Source organism: Pyxicephalus adspersus, chromosome 5 (assembly GCF_032062135.1).
Source record: "Pyxicephalus adspersus chromosome 5, UCB_Pads_2.0, whole genome shotgun sequence".
Classification (NCBI taxonomy): domain Eukaryota; kingdom Metazoa; phylum Chordata; class Amphibia; order Anura; family Pyxicephalidae; genus Pyxicephalus; species Pyxicephalus adspersus.
Genome location: NC_092862.1, coordinates 129,368,631 through 129,387,782, shown reverse-complemented (window position 1 = coordinate 129,387,782; position 19,152 = coordinate 129,368,631). Strand labels below are relative to the sequence as shown.

At 37.4% G+C, this 19,152-nt stretch overlaps 1 protein-coding gene across 1 annotated transcript in view; it reads right to left on the bottom strand.

The window, feature by feature from the left end:
- Positions 1-19,152, bottom strand: part of YME1L1 (YME1 like 1 ATPase) — a 21,377-nt gene continuing 2,225 nt past the window's right edge. Inside the window, exons 2-19 of the mRNA XM_072412684.1 lie at positions 16,357-16,488; positions 14,809-14,974; positions 14,059-14,151; positions 12,856-12,965; positions 12,602-12,752; positions 11,880-11,963; positions 11,148-11,230; positions 10,460-10,550; positions 9,422-9,574; positions 7,862-7,994; positions 7,328-7,390; positions 6,988-7,100; positions 5,663-5,818; positions 5,423-5,574; positions 4,276-4,402; positions 4,120-4,193; positions 3,161-3,247; positions 1-2,259 (exon numbers count right to left, since the gene is read on the bottom strand). Of these exons, the coding sequence (XP_072268785.1) occupies positions 2,116-2,259; positions 3,161-3,247; positions 4,120-4,193; positions 4,276-4,402; positions 5,423-5,574; positions 5,663-5,818; positions 6,988-7,100; positions 7,328-7,390; positions 7,862-7,994; positions 9,422-9,574; positions 10,460-10,550; positions 11,148-11,230; positions 11,880-11,963; positions 12,602-12,752; positions 12,856-12,965; positions 14,059-14,151; positions 14,809-14,974; positions 16,357-16,488 (2,112 nt within the window). The 3' untranslated portion in view covers positions 1-2,115. The remainder of the gene's footprint in view (positions 2,260-3,160; positions 3,248-4,119; positions 4,194-4,275; positions 4,403-5,422; positions 5,575-5,662; positions 5,819-6,987; positions 7,101-7,327; positions 7,391-7,861; positions 7,995-9,421; positions 9,575-10,459; positions 10,551-11,147; positions 11,231-11,879; positions 11,964-12,601; positions 12,753-12,855; positions 12,966-14,058; positions 14,152-14,808; positions 14,975-16,356; positions 16,489-19,152) is intronic.

Genomic DNA, 19,152 nt, shown 5'->3' with positions numbered 1-19,152 from the left:
TTTTTGCCATAAGATTTCAAATTTATTTACATATGTTTAAATATGTTCATACACCTCAATTTACAGAGGTAGGAATATGTTTTACATTCCAGATCTGGAAGGATGAAAAGCAGTTTTTTTCAGAAATTGCACTGTACAAAAGGCTTACAGGTGGTTTTCACATCTGAACACTGCTTGCACTAAAAATAACTGAAATTCAGAATAAACCTAAAATGTAACCTTTATTACTTACAGTGATAAAAATTATCTGAAACACATTAATTTATTTATGTTCTTTGTTGGCGTAACTGATGGCCAACGTATACAACGTAGAGATTTCTATTAACTCCTTACTTGGGTATTTAAATAGTGGCAACACAATCCGGCCAAATTCTAAGCAAAATTGCATATTTGTACTCCACACTTGGGTGAAACTGATCATTGATCTGGCAGCAATAATGATGACCTCCTGGAAATTGAGATAGTAATTAGAATCTGTTCCTATGGAGCTTCTTGGACATTAGGCCATGGTTTCAGTGACCAAACTCAAAGCCTCAATTACCCTCCAAACTGAGGCTGGTACACATCCCCTGCCACTAAGTGACACTCTTTTTTCCAACGTTTGGCATCAATACTTCCCACTGAAGCTCAGGCATAAGTTGAACAACAGGAAAGGCTTGGTCTCAAAAGTGTTGAAAAAAGTTGACATAGACAAAAAATTGAATCCTGTGGGGGTTCTGGAATCCTAACACTTTTCTTTTTAGGCCAGAACAGGTTCAGGTTTACTATAAAAACTATAGCAACCATGAACAGGTTTTTTGGTTCTTGTGAAACATGGAGCATAAATCTGCAATAGTCTTAGTTTATCATACGTTATCCTATACATGGCCTTATGTTGACTGTTCAAAAAACTTTTTACGGACATAAACTGTAGAAGCGGAGAAGTGCCTCCACATACCTGCCGTAGCTTGGTCCCCCCTGCTCCACCCAAATGCTGGGCCATTCTTAAAAAATGAGGCTCCAGACCTTAGAATCCTTACTTCCAGACTTCTATCCAGATTCCAAGCTCCTACATATTTCTATAGGAAACCAGACAATCCTAGTGAACGGACGAAACAGAAGTAGGAGGAAGTGTATGGGGGATGGGGGGTGTGACAAATTTCACCACTACCTGAAAAGGTAAGACCTTTACCTAACAAGAATTGCCTAGGATGTGGGCAGAGCAGAGGGACTGAAAGCTGTAGGAAGTGTGTGCAGAGTCATCTAGGTGTCTAAACCTACATGTACGCAGCACTTATTTATGTCACTTTAGCTAGGAATGAATGCCATGTCAAGTAAAAAATTCTCATCAGATTAGCCAGGATTAGGTGGTCACCATGCTAGGCTATTGGCTGAGGTTATAAAACCTTGCAGAGCAAAGGTTGCATTATCCTTAAAAACTGCAATGTCTCCACAGACCTGATTTCAGGTATGGGATCAGAATTTAGGAATCTCTTGGCCTGGAGTCAACTCTTTCCTGCAAAAGCCTCTCAAGAGGAAAGAAATTAGATAAAATTAACCAAGACTTAACGTCACTAATATTGCTTACATAATCCTAATAAGATGTCAACATGAAGATGGTTGTCTCTAGTTTTGCAGAAGAGCAGCAGGTTCCTCCTCTAGACATGGTGATTTTAATTGCAGGTACTCACAAGGTGTCAAGCATTCAAGTACAATAGCTCTACATTGTGCAGCTGCTTCACACAAAGACACACATACAGGCAGTAGCTGACTGGAGCACCAAGAGTATATTCACTCGGCAAAAATAGTAGCAGTGACAGGCAAAGCCTCGTAGACAATGAGCACTGGCAACACCACGCCTGAGAGATGCATTGTGGGATGTGTCTGCTGCCGGTCACCAATCATATTCTGCCCTGAGATCCCTTCCACATTTGCACTGCCTGCTCTATGCAGACATGTCAACATACTGCCCAGTGGAACACTGGAGCAGCCACATATTGCAATAGATGAAATCTGAATATTTAGACTGAGGAATCAAAGCATACCTTAAGTAAAAATGAGTAAAATAAAGAATAAGCTATGCTGCAGTGACAATAAAACAAGAAGTCCACAGTTCATTGCACTGTACAGGATGTATCATCTTCCTTCTGGCTTCTTTCCTTCTACTACCATCTGGATCTCTTTGGCATCCAATGTCTCATACGCTAATAAAGCTTCTGCCAGGCTCTTGTGCTCCTTGGCGTGTGTTTTTAGGATAAGTTTTGCCCTTTCATAGGATTCCTAAAAAAAAAAAAAGTCATCATGAATAAAGGAAGTTTGTAGACAAATTATGAGTATATAGCAGCATTGGGTAGATCAGTAGATTACTGGTTAGCTAGGTTTCTTTCATTTGTATTAGGAATACTATCCACATCAATGTTTTCCCCAAATATTTTTTATGTCGGGTGGAATAAAATTGTAGGTGAGTGGCAGCCCCTGTATTGTGACCTAACTTTTCTAAGTGCCTGGTGGTGCACCTGGCTAAAATGGGCTGGGGAGAACACTGCATATCCATCTATACATCCCCCGTCTGAATAAAATTTGAAACTGTGATATCTTTTTTTCCTACAACACAAAAAAAAATAATTTTTGGAGGTTGGTGACCACAGAAATTTCAATATGTATTATGTGATGGAATTTGTTAGCCAACAAAAGATACACCATTTTAAGTGAGGTTTTAGACAAAGTAGGGTAGGGAAGGGTTTGGACCTCTGGTCTTTTTTATCAACACAGAATACCTCTCTTGGTTGGGGGGAACAACTTGAATGGAAGTCAAAGTTGAAGAGTTTTATGCTCCAAAAAAACTTCCTAGGCATATGTACTTTGCATATCTGTGGATATGAATACAAAAGTGTGTGTGTTGGAAGGGGGGGGGGTCTGCTGACCACACTGTATGACACTTTACAAATGCTTGGGTTATGTACTTTATGCATTGTACAACTATGCAAGACTAAAAGGAAAGGCTATGTCACTTTAATGAATTAATGCAAACATAAAAAAAACATCTAAAAATATTTTTTTGGGCTGGTGAGTGATAAAAAAAAATTAAAAATAAAAAGGTTAGTCCTGATCGTGTTTTTTTTCAAGTATAGTGCTGACACTCGACTGCCTAGAGTTAGATCGGAGTGTTTATGCTTCTTACCTTGAGTAGACTTCTAACTTCCTGTTCAATAGCAGCTTGTGTTTCTGGGCTCAGTTTTCCCGTATCAGAATAAGTCATGACTCCAAGCTAAAATGTTTTAAAGAAGACAATACTTATTTATCGCAATGCTGAATTTACACTGGATATTATAAAATAAAAACAGATTTAAAAAGATGTAAGGGAAAAATACTTTGTCAGTGTTTTTTGCATAGTCTGGAACCAGCACACTTCGGCTAACTGAGTAAAGCGGTTTCTAGGTTTCTCGCCAGTTGCCACAGTTAACCCTAATCAGAACCATAGTTAAGAGCAGTTGCTTGTAAGGAATCTTCTTGTCATAGTGGGAGTGAATTTAATTTGTTTTTGCTGCAAAGCCACTCAATCACATTGGGCAGGTACTGCACCCGACCCTCCCATCACAGGTCTTGGGTGTGTGTACCTGTACCACCCTGGGTGCTGGGGACTTCCATGGTGGATGTCAGGATGGAAAGCTTCAGGAATAGAGTGTAAATTTATTTACTGAAATTTCCTCTAAGGTTATAACATGGAAGTCCTCAGCAAACGTGGTATTGTATATAGAAAAGGTGCAGCAAACGTGGTATTGTATATATCCTCCCAAAAACATCTCAGCACCCTGCCAGTACTCCACTTAGGAGTCTCAATGCAAGCAGTGGGCTGCCTGTTGGGAAGTTGCACAAATACTGTGTCATTCTGCCAATCCTTAGAAGGCTGCATTTGTATTCACACTGTCATAAATAACAGTAATGATACAAAGCTTCCATTATTGAAAGAAGAGACCTCCAAAGAATGAAAGGGTTGAGCCAGAGAAGGTTTTCGTCCAGCCAGAAAATTATCAGTACAGGAACCTGCTCAACTGCGCAAGACTGAAGGGAAGACTAAAGTTCAGCTTTGAATGAGAAACCAAAAAAGTATAAAATAAGTAAAACCATGGAATTACTAACCTTTTCACTCATACCAAATCTGGTCACCATCAGCTTTGCAATTTTTGTAGCACTGTCAAAGTCACTAGAAGCCCCTAAAAATAGAAACAAATAATAATTTAATCTCTAAGGTTTGTATCATGAACAAACGGTTATCATTTAGACAGGTCAGGATACCTGTGGTGATATTCTCTGGTCCAAAAATGATTTCCTCTGCCACTCTTCCTCCCATGCTCACATCCATCTGAGCCAAGAGCTGAGACTTTGTCTCACTCCACCGATCATTCTCTGGCAGGAGGGACACCTATGAGATGGGAACAATCATACAGACAATAAAATAAAATAACTACAATGACAGAAGAGCTGTAGTTATCCAAGTTTAAAGGCAAAATAACACTGCAGGTGAAGTGTGTAAACATTTCACTATGAAAAAAATGTTAATTAAAAAAAATCTAAGCTTAAATCTAAACTCGCTTTGATAGAATATTCTCAATTAAGTTCAAACCTAATTGGTCACTGATCCACCAGTTTTTTCCAATGATCGATTTCAATTGATATTTAAGAAGAATCCTGAACGACATCTGATCAGTATTTTTTACTGGCACATTTTTTTTTTTTTTATTTTAATACAGTTCAATTACTGAACTAGTGAGTGATACATTGCATACTTGTAGTTGATGGCTAAGAATAGATTTACATGTGAATATTAAATATCAAATAATAAATACCACTGCTAGAAAATCCCATAATATATGGCTACCATTACCGCTACAGGATGATGGGCCAAGCACATGGAGGGGGCTGGAAAACAGGGAAGGGTTAATACAGGAAGGGGAGTTGCTCTGTTTTTTAAGTAAATGTGAGAGATGAATGTTACCTAAATATTAAAGAATAGCATTGTATAGTACACTTGCTGGGTAGACACTGAATGCAGATGTACTGCACCGAGCAGATAAGCTGTGCTTTCTTCCGCTCAGCATCCTTACCTATGAAGGAACTGACAGCTGCAAGAACCTTAGAAAGCAACAGTGACATCTGACCCTTTCTTACCTCCACTGGTAATGATATAACTGAGCTATGACAGAGGAAAAAATTAAATTATACAAACTGGTATCTTGGTATATAAAGGGATTAGGAGAACAGGAAACAGAAGGATATCATTTGTGGTTGAGGAATACATTTTTAATGAAATATGTGCCTGAAACTTTAATTGATTACCATGCATCCTTGTTCAGATAGTACTGTATAAGACAATATAGTGACCTTCAGGCCACATTATAAAATAGCAAATACAGTCAGTGTAATTTATCATCTACGGACTCACATGACCAAGAGTTGGTCCCCGAGGCATGATCGTTGCTTTGTTGATAGGCATTGCATCTTTGGTATAATAAGCAATAATGGCATGGCCGGATTCATGGTAAGCAGTGATTGTCTTATTTTTGTTGTCAATTTCCACACTTCTTCTCTCTGGTCCTAAAGATAAAAAGATGTAAAAATATACTGTGAGTATTAGACTCTACTGCAGCATAACCACCTACAAAGAGACACATCCATAGCTTACCCATGAGAATCTTGTCTTTGGCAAACTCCAGTTCCTTCATTGTAACCATGTCCTTCCCGTCCACTGCAGCTTTCAAGGCAGCTTGGTTAACCAAATTCTCCAGCTCAGCCCCAGAAAATCCCACAGTGCCACGAGCTATTATTTCAGCTTCAACCGCTAAACAGTTAAAAATAAAGATTTTATTAGAATTTTCTAATACCTATATTTTACTTTATTTTGAATTTTTGAGTTCAATTTATAAATATAATACTCAGGCAGATTTAAAAAAATATATCAATTTAACCCCCTGAGCGGTAACCCCGAGTGTGGGAAAACATGCTGAAAGCGGTAACCCCGAGCCACACTCGGGGTAGCTAAAAACGTAAGAAAAAAACACTTACCTGGTCCCATTGGCGTCCCCTGGCGTCCTGTTCGTCAGATCCCATCCTCGGGATGCGTCCTTTTCTTCCGATCTTCAGCTGGCGAGTGCACGATGTTCCCCGGTGACGTCGGTGTATGCGGAAGGCGTGGCGGGAAGTTCAAATAATTTTGTATTGGATTCAATACAAAATAACTGTATTGAATCCAATATTATACATGCTACTGTGCAGTTATATTACAGGTTTTAGTATTTTTATTCACCCTTGTTTAAAAACTTTTTTTTATTTTTTTTTATTTAAAGTTTGCATGCATTTTAAAATGTTGCTATTTCAAGTACCTTATTTTGTCTATATGAGTCCCATGTAATCCTCTGCAAAGCTACACTTATGTAAACGTCAGGTCACCAAATTACCTGAATAGTATAGTAAGGCTGTGTAATGAACACCAACAAAAAAACTTTTGGCAGATAACAGCTCCGAAATAGTTAGTGTTTTGTTAGGATCCTTTTTTTGTGCTTTCATACAGCTATAGGTAAAATACTGCAGATTCACCATTTTCAGACGGCAAATAGAACTCCACCAAACCCTTGGAGCATCATTTCTCAACCTTTTTATCATGGGGAACCCTTGAAATAACTTTCAGGTCTTTGGGGGAACCCCTGCTATAGTAACGATATCCACAACTCACAGTATATTAGTGTGGTGGTCAATAAGAAGAATGTTTCTTACATTGTTGGTCATTGGGATGAACGTCACCCTTACAGATAGACCAAAAGATCATTGGTAACTATTAAAGTGACTTGCGAGGTACAAATTGCTCATTGCTCAAGGAACCCCTAGAAACCTTTGCAGGATCCCCAGGGTTGAGAAACACTGCCTTAAGACCCATATCCTTATACCTGTACCAGTAAAAAGAATGTAAGGTTCCAAAGCCCCAAGATAAAAGTGTGAAATAAATAAACTTACACTCATCATATTTGATTTTGCTGAGGTACCAATTAAGAATCTCTGTGCGTCCCTTTACATCTGGTCTGGGAACCGTGACTTGCATGTCAAAACGTCCAGGTCTTACCAAAGCACTAGAAAAAACAAAACAGAAGGAAAAGACTGAACCAATTTCAAAAACAATAAATATTTGTGCTAGATTATTCACCATGTGTAGGGTGAATTAGAAATGACATCCAGAGTCTTTTCTAGCATCTTTATTTTAAAGATAAATTCTAGCACAGGTGTCATAGTGCTGTTATATTTTAATCTCTGTAGTAAAGAAGAGATAAATCTTTTACTAAATGTATTGTATACATACTTATCCAAGGCTTCAGGAAAGTTTGTTGCTCCAATGATTATAACACCTTCATTTGGCTTAAAGCTATAATAAAAAATAAAGAAAAAAAACACAGGTATGAGAGGCAGGATGAAGTTGGAAAACAGGAGGAGTTTCCCAACTGGTCAATCTTCCCTTCAATCAGCTGATAATATTTTTATAATATAAATATATTATAGACCCATCACGGAATTTAGGGAAGCTGCTAATGCAGGGCACTAGAAATGAACAACCTTGGAGGTCTGGTAATAAGTAATCGAATTCCTACCAAGGACACTGTCTGCATGGTGTATAGATATTCTATCCTTGTCTGATTTGATCTACTTTCACAAGCCAAGGATACTAGCACATACTTGGCTCTACAGTTTGTACGTGTGTGTAAGGCTTTAATGGGAACAATTGTTCCCTAACTTGTGCTGTGGGAAAAGTGTTAACGCTTTACTCAAATAAGCAAAATTACTTATTGTTTCTGTTTTACACAAACATATCTACAAATGAATTACAATGATCTCTTACCCATCCATCTCTGCCAGGAGCTGGTTTATGGTTTGTCTGGAGTAAGGGTGCATGGGAGACTCAATTCTTTTTCCTCCAACTGAATCCAATTCATCAATGAATATAACACAAGGTGCATTGGTCTTGGCTTCTCCTGTTCAAAAATATACATAATACAGTCACATGTATATATGTAGCTGCTGTAACACATTTACCAAATACATAATAAAAACACATCAGGGTCTATTTTTAAAGAAGTGAATATAACATTCACTGAAACATATATTTCAATGACAGTAATTGATTCCCCAGCTGGGTAATGTTCCAGTGAATATTAGATTCACTGCTTTTGTACATAGACCCCATAGGGTCTACTAATCTTATATGATCCTATTGTTCTCACGTCCTGTAGTTATGCATTTGCACCACTTTTAGCACACTTTAGAGTCAGATGATTTAGAAATACATTTTGGATGTAGGATAGGTTTGTCTCTCCTACCCAGTCTTCAAAGAACCTACCATACCAAATATGCAAGTATCCCTCATCTGGAGACAGAACTGAACACATCCTTATTAATCTTCTAAGAAATATCCAAAAGACTAGGGACCTGATTTATTAAAGCTCTCCATAGCCGGAGAATATACACGTTCATCACTGAAGCTTGGTGATCCAGCAAACCTGGATTGGATCTGGTCCAGGATTCAAAACATTTGCTAGCAAATGACTTTGAAGGAATCCATTCCAGGTTTGCTGGATGACCTAGCTTGACTGAGGAAAGTGTATCCTCTCCAGCCTAGGAGAGCTTTAATAAATCAGGCCCTAGGAGTCACAACCCAATGTGTGCCGCCCAGCCATCAAATAAAAGCACTGTCTGCTATAAACTTGTTCACTGTATGTTGGGAGTCTGTTATTCTAACCAGCTTTGCCATTGTTGTTGAGGGTGACAACTATCAACCAATGGAAAGACACTTCTATTATGCTTTCTTTATGCCCCCCTCACATCCCAACAAGCTTTTTTCCTAAATATAACCTTTCCTTACCCATTAAGATCCTATTCCCAAAAAAAAAAAGAAACAAAAACAAAACTCCTGAATATAAAGAGTATTTTTGAGAGGACAATGTTCAGTTCATGACCATTGAAAATATAAAATATAACAGCTCCTTCATTAGATAAGATCATGGCTAAGTACTTTTCATTACTTTTTGTTTGTTTACCATTTACTATGTTACCAGACTGTATAACAATTGCTTCTTCCCTAGATTTTTATATAATATATATATATATATATATTATATATTATATATATATATATATATATATAGTTTTTCTACGCCTGTCATATGGGAAATACATAACTGCCGCTTACTCTATTTTCTTTTTGTAAATATTAGTTACCTGGCTGGAATACTAATTCAATACTCAAGTTACAGTTACCTAAAACAAAAGGGTAAATCAGACCTTATTTCTATATACTTGCCTGACTAACCTTACCTTAACTTAAAGCACTAAAGTACTCAAGGTAACTTTTCTTTATTAGGCAAAATCAATATTTAAGGGAAAAAAGAAAGAAATGACATACTAAATAGATTCCTAATACGACTGGCTCCAACCCCAACGAACATCTCATCAAATTCAGAGCCTGATGCGTAATAGAAAGGAACATCAGCTTCACCAGCGACAGCTCGAGCCAGAAGGGTTTTCCCTGTGCCAGGTGGTCCAACCAACAGAATGCCTGAAAGAAGAACACAGCTAGAGCATATAGCACACAAACATAACAGTGTATAAAGACTGAAAAGATAGAGTCTACAACGTATGTACTCAATGAAGAATAATGCAATTTGCGTTTAATAAATAAACATGCACTATATGCTAACAATTTATAGGCAGGATAAAATAGTTTCTGCTGAACCAGCTAAATTTAAAAGTATATTCGGCCTGATTTATTAAAGCTCTCCAAGACCAGAGAGAGTACACTTTCATCGGTGAAGCTAGGTGATACAACAAACCTGAAACTGATCTGGTTCAGGATTGAAAACATTTGCTAATAAATAGCAAATTACTTTTAAGAAATTCATTCCAGGTTTGCTAAATCACCCAGGTTCACAGATGAAAATGTATCCTCTCTTGGAGAACTTTAATAAATCAGGGCCAATGAATGAGGAAAGGGATTATGACACTCCACCTTTAGAATATGGGTCAATATGAAAAACACTATTCAGCAGAAAAAAAAGATTCCTATTTATGAGGAGGTGAAGCTTACCCGTTTTCAGCAGGAGAGACACTTTCTCTTTTGAAAGAGGTTGATCACTAGATTTTTAAAGTGGGGTCCAGAACAATCGCCACTTTCTAAAGTGCTGATTTTCAGCTTCAATGTAACCTTAGTCACTGACCAGTGCGTTTTCTAGAACTGGTGATCAGTTGCTCCACTTCAAGAAATAGAGCCACAGATCACCAATTTAAATTATGTTATAGCGATCAATACTTTGTTATAAATCTGGTGTTATTAAAGAGGTAAACAGAAAAGAAAAAAAAATTGCAATCTGTTATCTGATCACCACCTCTTTATAAATAGGCCACAAGGTGTATCAAAACTACCATTACTGAAAAATAATCTCACCTTTTGGAAGTTTTCCTCCTAAAACTGTGAACTTCTGAGGATTTTTCAAGAACTCAACAACTTCTTGTAGTTCATTTTTTGCTTCTTCAACCTGTTGATAAGGAATAATCACTGTGCTCAATCTTTATTGCTTAAAATAACGCTCAAATAGTATAGAAAACGAAAAACTCCCTTCAGTCCCTATATTTTCCTATTACAGGCTTTTCCTTTATTTTTAACTGGTGATCCTCCATGTAACAACCTTTCTACTCAAGGGTGGCCTGGCTGCATCCTCCCCTCCATCAGAACGCAGGAAGTTGTTATATCACAATAGGTCTAGCAGGATCAACAGGTTTTAATTTTATATTGAAGATTTATCATTAGTCGAATATAGTATAGTATATAGTATATATATATATATATATATATATATATATATATATATATACACACACACACATACATACATATACATACACTATATAGTTATATAGTCTATATAACTTTCAGTGATATAATAATGAAAGGAATAAAGGAGGCAAAAATGACAAATGTATTATTAAGGTTTAAACATCGTGCAAGCTCAATCACCTGTAGCTCTCCTACAATTATCTTAAATCTGACCTGAGTATTCTGAAATATGATCGCTTGCCATTGATTAAGGCTCTGCACTATTTTAATTAACCTAACACAGATGAATCATACTTACCCCTTTTACATGATCAAAAGTTACATTTTTCATCTGGATTGGATCTACAGCTGCATCAAGGCCAGACGTTGCCCGGAAGCGAACTGAAAAATAGAAAATTATTTTATATTTACAGACTACACCTTCACAAATTGCAGACCATGAAGTGAACCTGTACTCTGAACTTTTTGAAGCTTTTTGTATTTTTAAATTTTTTATTTATGTATATGTGTATTTTATGTATAATATGTATTTTTTTTTCTGTAGCTCCATTAACTCCCCTAAAATATTCAATAATAGTGCTTCTGGGCTCTGTTGAAGACATATTTGGAGTGGGCGCGTAGTTTTGCATCTGGCAGTTTTTAGGATGGGGTGTGCCTTCCCCTGGTATGCATGCCTAAAAAATCTAGCACATGCGCCCAGCTATCAGTGTAAATGTGTTCCACTGCAGCTAGCGTCCAGCAACTGCTGCCGCACAAGTTAAAATTAGGAAGACATTCCCCATGATGTTCTGGAAACCTTCAATCACATATGCATGGACACAGACATTCCCATGTGCCCCTTGAGTAAATGTGGACAAGCCGCTGCAGTGGCAAGTTATGGAAAAGAGAAGAAAAACAAAAAATTACTGTTTGACAAGCAAATGCAATGAAAAGATAAACCAACTGCTTTGCAATATTATGTATTGCATGTATACAAACACAATATATAAGTATGGGTGTGCTTAAATTAACTTTCACACACAAAATTTACCTGACAGAAAAGGTGTTTTTGACAAGCCATAGATTCCAAGTAATAACACCGCCAGCAGTATGTACCGCGTTCTCTTCAGCGACTCTGCAAAAAGATCAAATGACCAGATTGGTAAGAAGTACAACTAGAAGCTTATCATTGTCATTTCCTCTGATTACTCTTATTTTACTGCACATGGCTGCTCATAATGTTCATTAGTAGCTGCAGAAAGGTAGATAGAGCCCATCTCATTTCCTGGCTAGGGGACATCCAGCGTCACTTAACTCTTTTCTCTCCAGATTGACTGTTCCTTCCCATCCCAACCTTTTAGTCACTGGATTTCTTCTGTTCTTTCAGCCATTCAGGCTCAGCATCACATGTGGGTGTTACCTAAGGTAGTTTCACACCTTCACACTGACACCTACCCATTAATGGCTTCACTGGGACTAAAAGTGGTATGCAATAAATTGAAAAAAAAAATCTTATTACCATGTGCCTTTGTATTAAAATGTTCTGCACAATACCTATAGGTACAAAAGTGAATACAGTGCAGTGCATTACACTTCAGTGCGCAACCGCCTGCATGTCTGTAACTCAAACCGCACCACACATAGTAGAAACGAGGCCCTACTACTTGTTTAGAATCAGTTAATACTTTATTGTAGGTGATCTTGGAAGTATATTATGGACACAAAGTTCACTTAAAGCCTTGCAATTGGATACAATTAGTTGTACCGACTTACCTGTGGTCCTCTGAGTGAGTGCTTGTGCTTTCAGAAAACCTTCTGCAAAGCCAGTCTTAAATGCGTCTTGCTGTCCTTCAGGGACATTTTTACTTTTGACAATCTTATCTAAATTTTCCACATCAGGAATTCTATCTCTCATTAAAAATCCCTAAAAGAAAAAGAAAAAATAAAATAACCATTCTGCTTTTCTACATGCTGAAGTGTACATAGAGGAAGGTTTTTATTCATTAGAATGAAACTTTAAGACATACCTTCATAAAGGAGGGTGCAGAACTTTCAGTGGCTGCAATACGCTCCGAGGTTGACTGCAGCCTTCTGTCTTTTGGTCGGACAGTCTTGAATCCTCGAGACTGCACATAAACTAAGATGAAAAGCACAAACAATTTATTATGATTTTATGAATTATGATGTTAGAACCTGATATATGAAACTGATAGATGCCTGATTATTTTCTGGCACCTAGTAAAATGAGTTTTAAATGGCAAATATAGTTGTCAGAATTAATTTGGTATTTTGGAGCCTGCTAGGTTTTGTTTTTTTTTGTTCAAGGTGGAGCTGGACTTTAATGGTCCATTGGATTAACCCCGTAGCAGTAATCTCGAGTGTGACTCGGAGTGGATTTTACTTGCAAAAAGCAATAATCCCGAGTCACACTCGGGGTCGCTTTAACCTAAACAAAAAAAAAAACACTTACCCTGCTCCATTAGCGTCAACCTTCATCCTGCTGGTGCCCGCAGGACCTGGGGACAGGTCCGTTCTCTTTGATCTCCAGCCGCTAAGTGCAGAGATGATCTGCAGAAGTTCCCCGGTGACATTGGTGCATGCGTTGGTGTGGGCAGGAGGATCGTCGGGAAATTCAACTAATTTTGTATTGGATTCAGTACAAAATAACTGTATTGAGTCCAATTCAAAGATATTTTCATATACCACATTTATAATTATATTATATACGCTACTTTACACTTACATAACATGTTTAACTATTTTTTTTATTTAACATATTTTTGTGTTTTTTTAAAGTTTAATGGAAATTTGGACAAAATTAGAACGCTAGGGGGGTTAACATAACGAAGCAGTCTGACATTTAAGATTTTCAAGGGTGGAGAAGAGGTGAGCAAGGAAACCTCTTCATCTTTTTCATGACAGTCTTGTATAGAGGTATCTGTATATTGGTCTTTTTTTATATATCAGAATAAGCAATGTATCTAAAAATAATTGAGCTGGGGTCAGGCAAATAAATTAGTTCACCCAAAAGCATTAAACATTTTTGAACAAACTACATTGGTACAAAGTTGTTAAATACTTACATATTTGATCCAATAAGAAAGTGCACAGAGAAAGAAACTTCATTTACCTTGTAATGATTATAAATGCTTGGTAATTCACAAAGTTGTGATTTATTATATTGACATACAAGACAAGACTGAATCAAAAACAAAACATTCAGCATTTACCTGGCCAGTTCTGCAGCTTTGCAGATACTTGCTTCAGTGGGCGCTGATATTGCTGATGGTATGGACGCAAAATATCTATAGTGTTGGCAAAGCCTTCAAAGAGACAGTCTGGATGTTAAATGATTCTTATTCAATTTTTACTACAAAATGCAATCCTAAATTACGAAAAGCAAACACTACAAACTAACATTTCTGAAGGTTTCACTAATTTACCTCTGCTGCTCATTATATTTCTGATATTTTCAGGTTTCCAAAAGCTGTAGTAAAAAGGGGTTTCAGAAGTGAGGGCCATCCTAAAAAGGTATTTGGGCAAATTGACAGCCATAACTGTTGGCAGCACAGTGGCTCAGAGGTTAGTGCTCAGACCTTTGCAGCGCTAGGTCCCAGTTTCGAATCTCAGCCAGGACTCTTATCTGCATGGAAGCCTGGGTACTCCAGTTTCCTCCCACATTCCAAAAACATGCAGTTAGGTTAATTGGTTTCCCCCCAATCTGACCTTTGACTGTGTTAATGACATATGACTATGGTAGGGTATGGTGAAGACTTTGTAAAGTGCTGCGTATATGTCGAGGCTAAATCAATACTGGACAATAATAACTTCTACATGAAATCCATGAGACTTTAAAATAATAAAACAGGACTGAAGTTTCCCTCCTAAGCAACTGAACTGTGACTTTCAAAAACATCCGAGACTGCATGTCCCTGCACGCATTTTTTGGGAATAAGCTCTGAGATCCTCATTCCACTTACCATTTTTATTTTCAAAAAAGGACTCTGCAGATACATGGGATGTGTGCCATTGGGATGAGGTTTTCTTACTATCTCCAAAGAAGCCAGGAAGGAGTCTTGTGAAGATCTCATCAAGCTGTGTTGTTCTTAGCTCAGATAAGCCGAGGTCTCGGAGGTTAAACACGGGCTGAAAGAAGAACATACAACAAATTTACATAATTCTTCCACGTTATACTGTAAAACCAATGCATCCTGATTGAACAACAATTTCTGGCCTGTTCACCTACAATCCCCTGGTCTACTGCTTTGTGTGTGTGTGTGTGTGTGTGTATATATATATATATATATATATATATATATATATATCTCAATTATGGATTTGGATTCACAGAGGAACCTTGATGGGAACAGTGTATATTTATAAAGAAGTGAATTGGACAATCACTAAACATTCACTGCAGGTGTGACCAATTGTCACTATCATACTTTCCCTTTACCTTGTATTCTGGTGACAGCTGCAAAACTTTGGAATTTTCTGTTCTACAGAAATTGGTAATCAGGACACAGGAGACAGGGTAAATTCCTAGCAGGGACACCAATAAAAATCTACCATTGGGTTTTAACCCTTCTACATGGTTATCAAAATCTAATGAAAAGACTATTGGCTAGGGATATATTTTAGAATGACAGAGAAAGAGATCTAATCAAATATTCACAATGCTGCTCAATGCCTTAGTCAAGAGTAAATAGATCTCTTCAAGACATGAGATACAAGGGGAGCCCTTTCACTATATCACAGTATTAAGCTGACACCTAATAATCATATGCAATTCAAAAACTGATAGATAACAGGCTCAGATTCCTGGGGTAAGGGGTTATATTAACACACTGAGGAGTTTTAGGGTGTTTATAAAAATAACACTAACATATACTTCAGTGGAATGAAATACCAATGCAATGTTGCCCCTTGTATCCCATCTACCAAATACCAATGACATAGTAGAAGACTATAGGGAGGTTTGGTAATAGCTATACCATCCACTACACCACATCTATAAATACACTCAGAAGGTATAATAATAATTTCTATGAAAAGTAGAGCTGTAGCTACTTAGAATATTTGGAACACTATTTAGAACAAAAGTATAAACCACAAACGTAGTAATTATCATTAGGAAGCTGTATACAGTAGCAGTTGTTTGGTAAATGGTCTGTGAACAGCTGCAGGGCGAGGTTTAGCACAAGATCTCTGGGTAAAGTTCAGACCACTGCATTCACCTTGGAAACCTCCTAACCGGTTCCTGCATGAAGATATACAGCATTAAAGAGTACCAGTCACCCAAGAACAGTTATGCAACAGCCAGGAAAAAAATTTAAAAACGTTGGGGTGCTGCCTATCAAATCCTTAGTAACATTAGTAAGGACTGACACTCTCTTGTGCTTAGCATATATTTAGATCCCCAAACTTAGCCCAATCATGAATTGAATTATATGGCCATATTCTTTAAAGAGCTCTTATAATAAAGTCCAGTAGCCAATCAGTAATGGCCATTCCCTCTCCAATCATACCACTGCATTGTGTGTGTCCCCGTCGGCGGTCGCTTCGCGCTGGACGACTTTCAGAGAAGAGGAGCTTGGGAGGTACGCTGAAGTTTTAGGGGAGTGAAATGCTGTGATCAGGTAACTTAGAGGTACTGTAACCTGTAACAACAAAGAACATTTATGACATTTTCAAACATTTAAAATATGAACTATGCAAATCACACAATATACTACATGAACATATAATGAATTATACCATATGAAAGATAAATGACACCCAGTCTTAAAAGAGTGTTTAAAGTGTATGTTCAACATAAAAGTGAACAAAGCTTTAACCCCAGAGAATTAACTCTGAAACAGACATCTCATTGGACAATTTTCTCTTCCCTATCCCTATAAAAAAAAAAAAAAAAACTGGAAAGTGTGTCTAGACACTCTTTACTTTATACTTATATTTTAAGCCCCTGATGATCCAAAGCTTCAAAAAAAGATCCAGAAAACAATTAAACATAAACTAATGTACATTTAGTACACTCAACACATATAAAGAAGCAGTGCACAAAAACTCATGAAAGGCATTGTCTTTACTATTTTTTGTTTTTCACAAATAAATAATTCCTTCTTACAAGTATCTGAACTGCTTTTTGTGCTGTCCCCTATATATACCTCTGCTCCAATAATAGGCTAAGTGCGTTCTTCACTGTTTACTCCTCTGCCATTCTCAAGTGTCACCCTGGCTTATGTGTCTGTGTTTTTCTACTCTTCCTCTGTACATGATTAGTTATTCAAAGTAATTCAGGTTCACTATATGTGAACAGTCTCTACACTCTTTGGAGCTCATTTATAAAGGGGTGAGCAGGCCGATGGCGCACAAAGTGCCACTTTATAAACGGGAAAGACCAAAAAAAAGCATGTTCTGCAGAAAAGACCGCATGCGGAACCCCTTGAAATAACTTTCAGGTCTTGGAGAATCCCCTGCTATAATTACTATATCTACAGCTCACAGTATATTTGCGTAGTGGTCAGTGGGAAGAATGTCTCTTACATTACTGGCCATTGGGAGGAATGTCTCCCTTACAGATAGCAAAAGAGATCATTGGTGTCACCTAAACTGACCTGAGAGATCCAAACTGCTCATTGCAACCTCTGGAGGAACCCTGGTTAATAAACATTGCCATGATGAATATCAGCAGCTTTTGACATTTTTGTGTGACACTTCCCCCACCTCCTAGATTGTAAGCTCTTCTGGGCAGGATCCTTTCCTCCTCCTGTGTCACTGTCTGTATCTGTCTGTCATTTGCAACCCCTTTTTAATGTACAACGCTGTGTATTATGATGGTCCGTTATAAATCCTGTTTATAATAATAATAATAATAATAAAATGTAAGTCTACAGCTGCTGATTGCCACTTTGTAATGTGACCATTGCGACAACAAAACAAAAAACATTAAGGTCAATGGAGCTTCCGATTGCCAATTTACATTACAGTACAGCAATTAATTGCGGATAACCACTGAGGGACAAAATAAAAACCTGGTCGTCCTTTTATAAATCTGTGGCTATTAAAGTAACAGAAAAAAAAGAAGTGGAAAAAGAAAAAAAAAAAAGCTTTATCCAATTTCTGTAGAAATTAGCAGCAAAAAATCTCTCTATTTTTTTTTAAACCAGTAAACTACACAAAAAGTACAGCAAACAGGTTACATACAATAGTGACAACACCTGTAGAATCTATGGGCCTTCTGAAAATACCAGCTTGTGACTCACAAAGAAGTCCTGAAAAGTGTCTGTTACACAAGAGGTGACACAATAGACCTGCAATACTGGAGGTCACTGGGGTCACCGTGCACCATCACCTAACTGGTTGCAACAGAATTCTAGTACAGTCCTTTAGTACAAATCTATAAGCATAATTTACACCCCTGAGATCTCTTGTTTTTTTGTGATTTCCATGACACCTCTACCTATGTATGTCAGAAAGCAAGCTTTAGTTACTTTCTGTAAGTGGTGGTATTATATTAGGTCTATTAAATCACTGTAAATATCTCAGTATTATTTTATCATTGCACATGGAAAAGTCAGAAAGTTATTTTACATACATTATCACCCCATAAAACAATAGCGGATCCAGAGCTCAGTATACTAAAATGGATTATTTATTGTAATGGAAGAACACAACCTATCCTGTGATAAGTCCTGTCCTAATTTTCTAACTTTTTTTGTGAATTGAGCTTTTCGTAACAATATTACGTTCAATATTACATTCAAACTGAGTATGTGGTCACCATCTCTGACCTATCTCTTCCCACATTTCCCTTTTAGTTAGGAAAGTCACATTACTGTCACAGATAATCGGCATGCTACACATGTCACTGGAGACAATTAAATAATATAGACATGTTACACGTGTGATTGGAAACTGTGAACATACTGCAGCCTATGGGCATCTTACAGGTGTTGTTGGAGACTATGGACATGCTACTGGAGACTGTTAGAGATTATGAACATGCTACAAGTGTTGTTGGATACTGAGGACATACTGAAAAAGGCTGTCTGGAACATGAACATGATACAGGTGTGGTTGGAGACACTGAACATGATACTGATGAGTATGGACATGATACAAGTGTTATTGGAGACTGGAAACATGATACAGGAGGACTTCAGACACTACAGACATATTACATATGTGGTTGGAAACCATGTTTTTGAAGACTGTCAGAGACCAAGGACATGCTACAGGTGTTTTTTGAGAATAGGTAATGCTGCAGAAAGGGGTCAGACAATACGGACATGATACAGGTGTTGTTAAAGACTGGGAACATG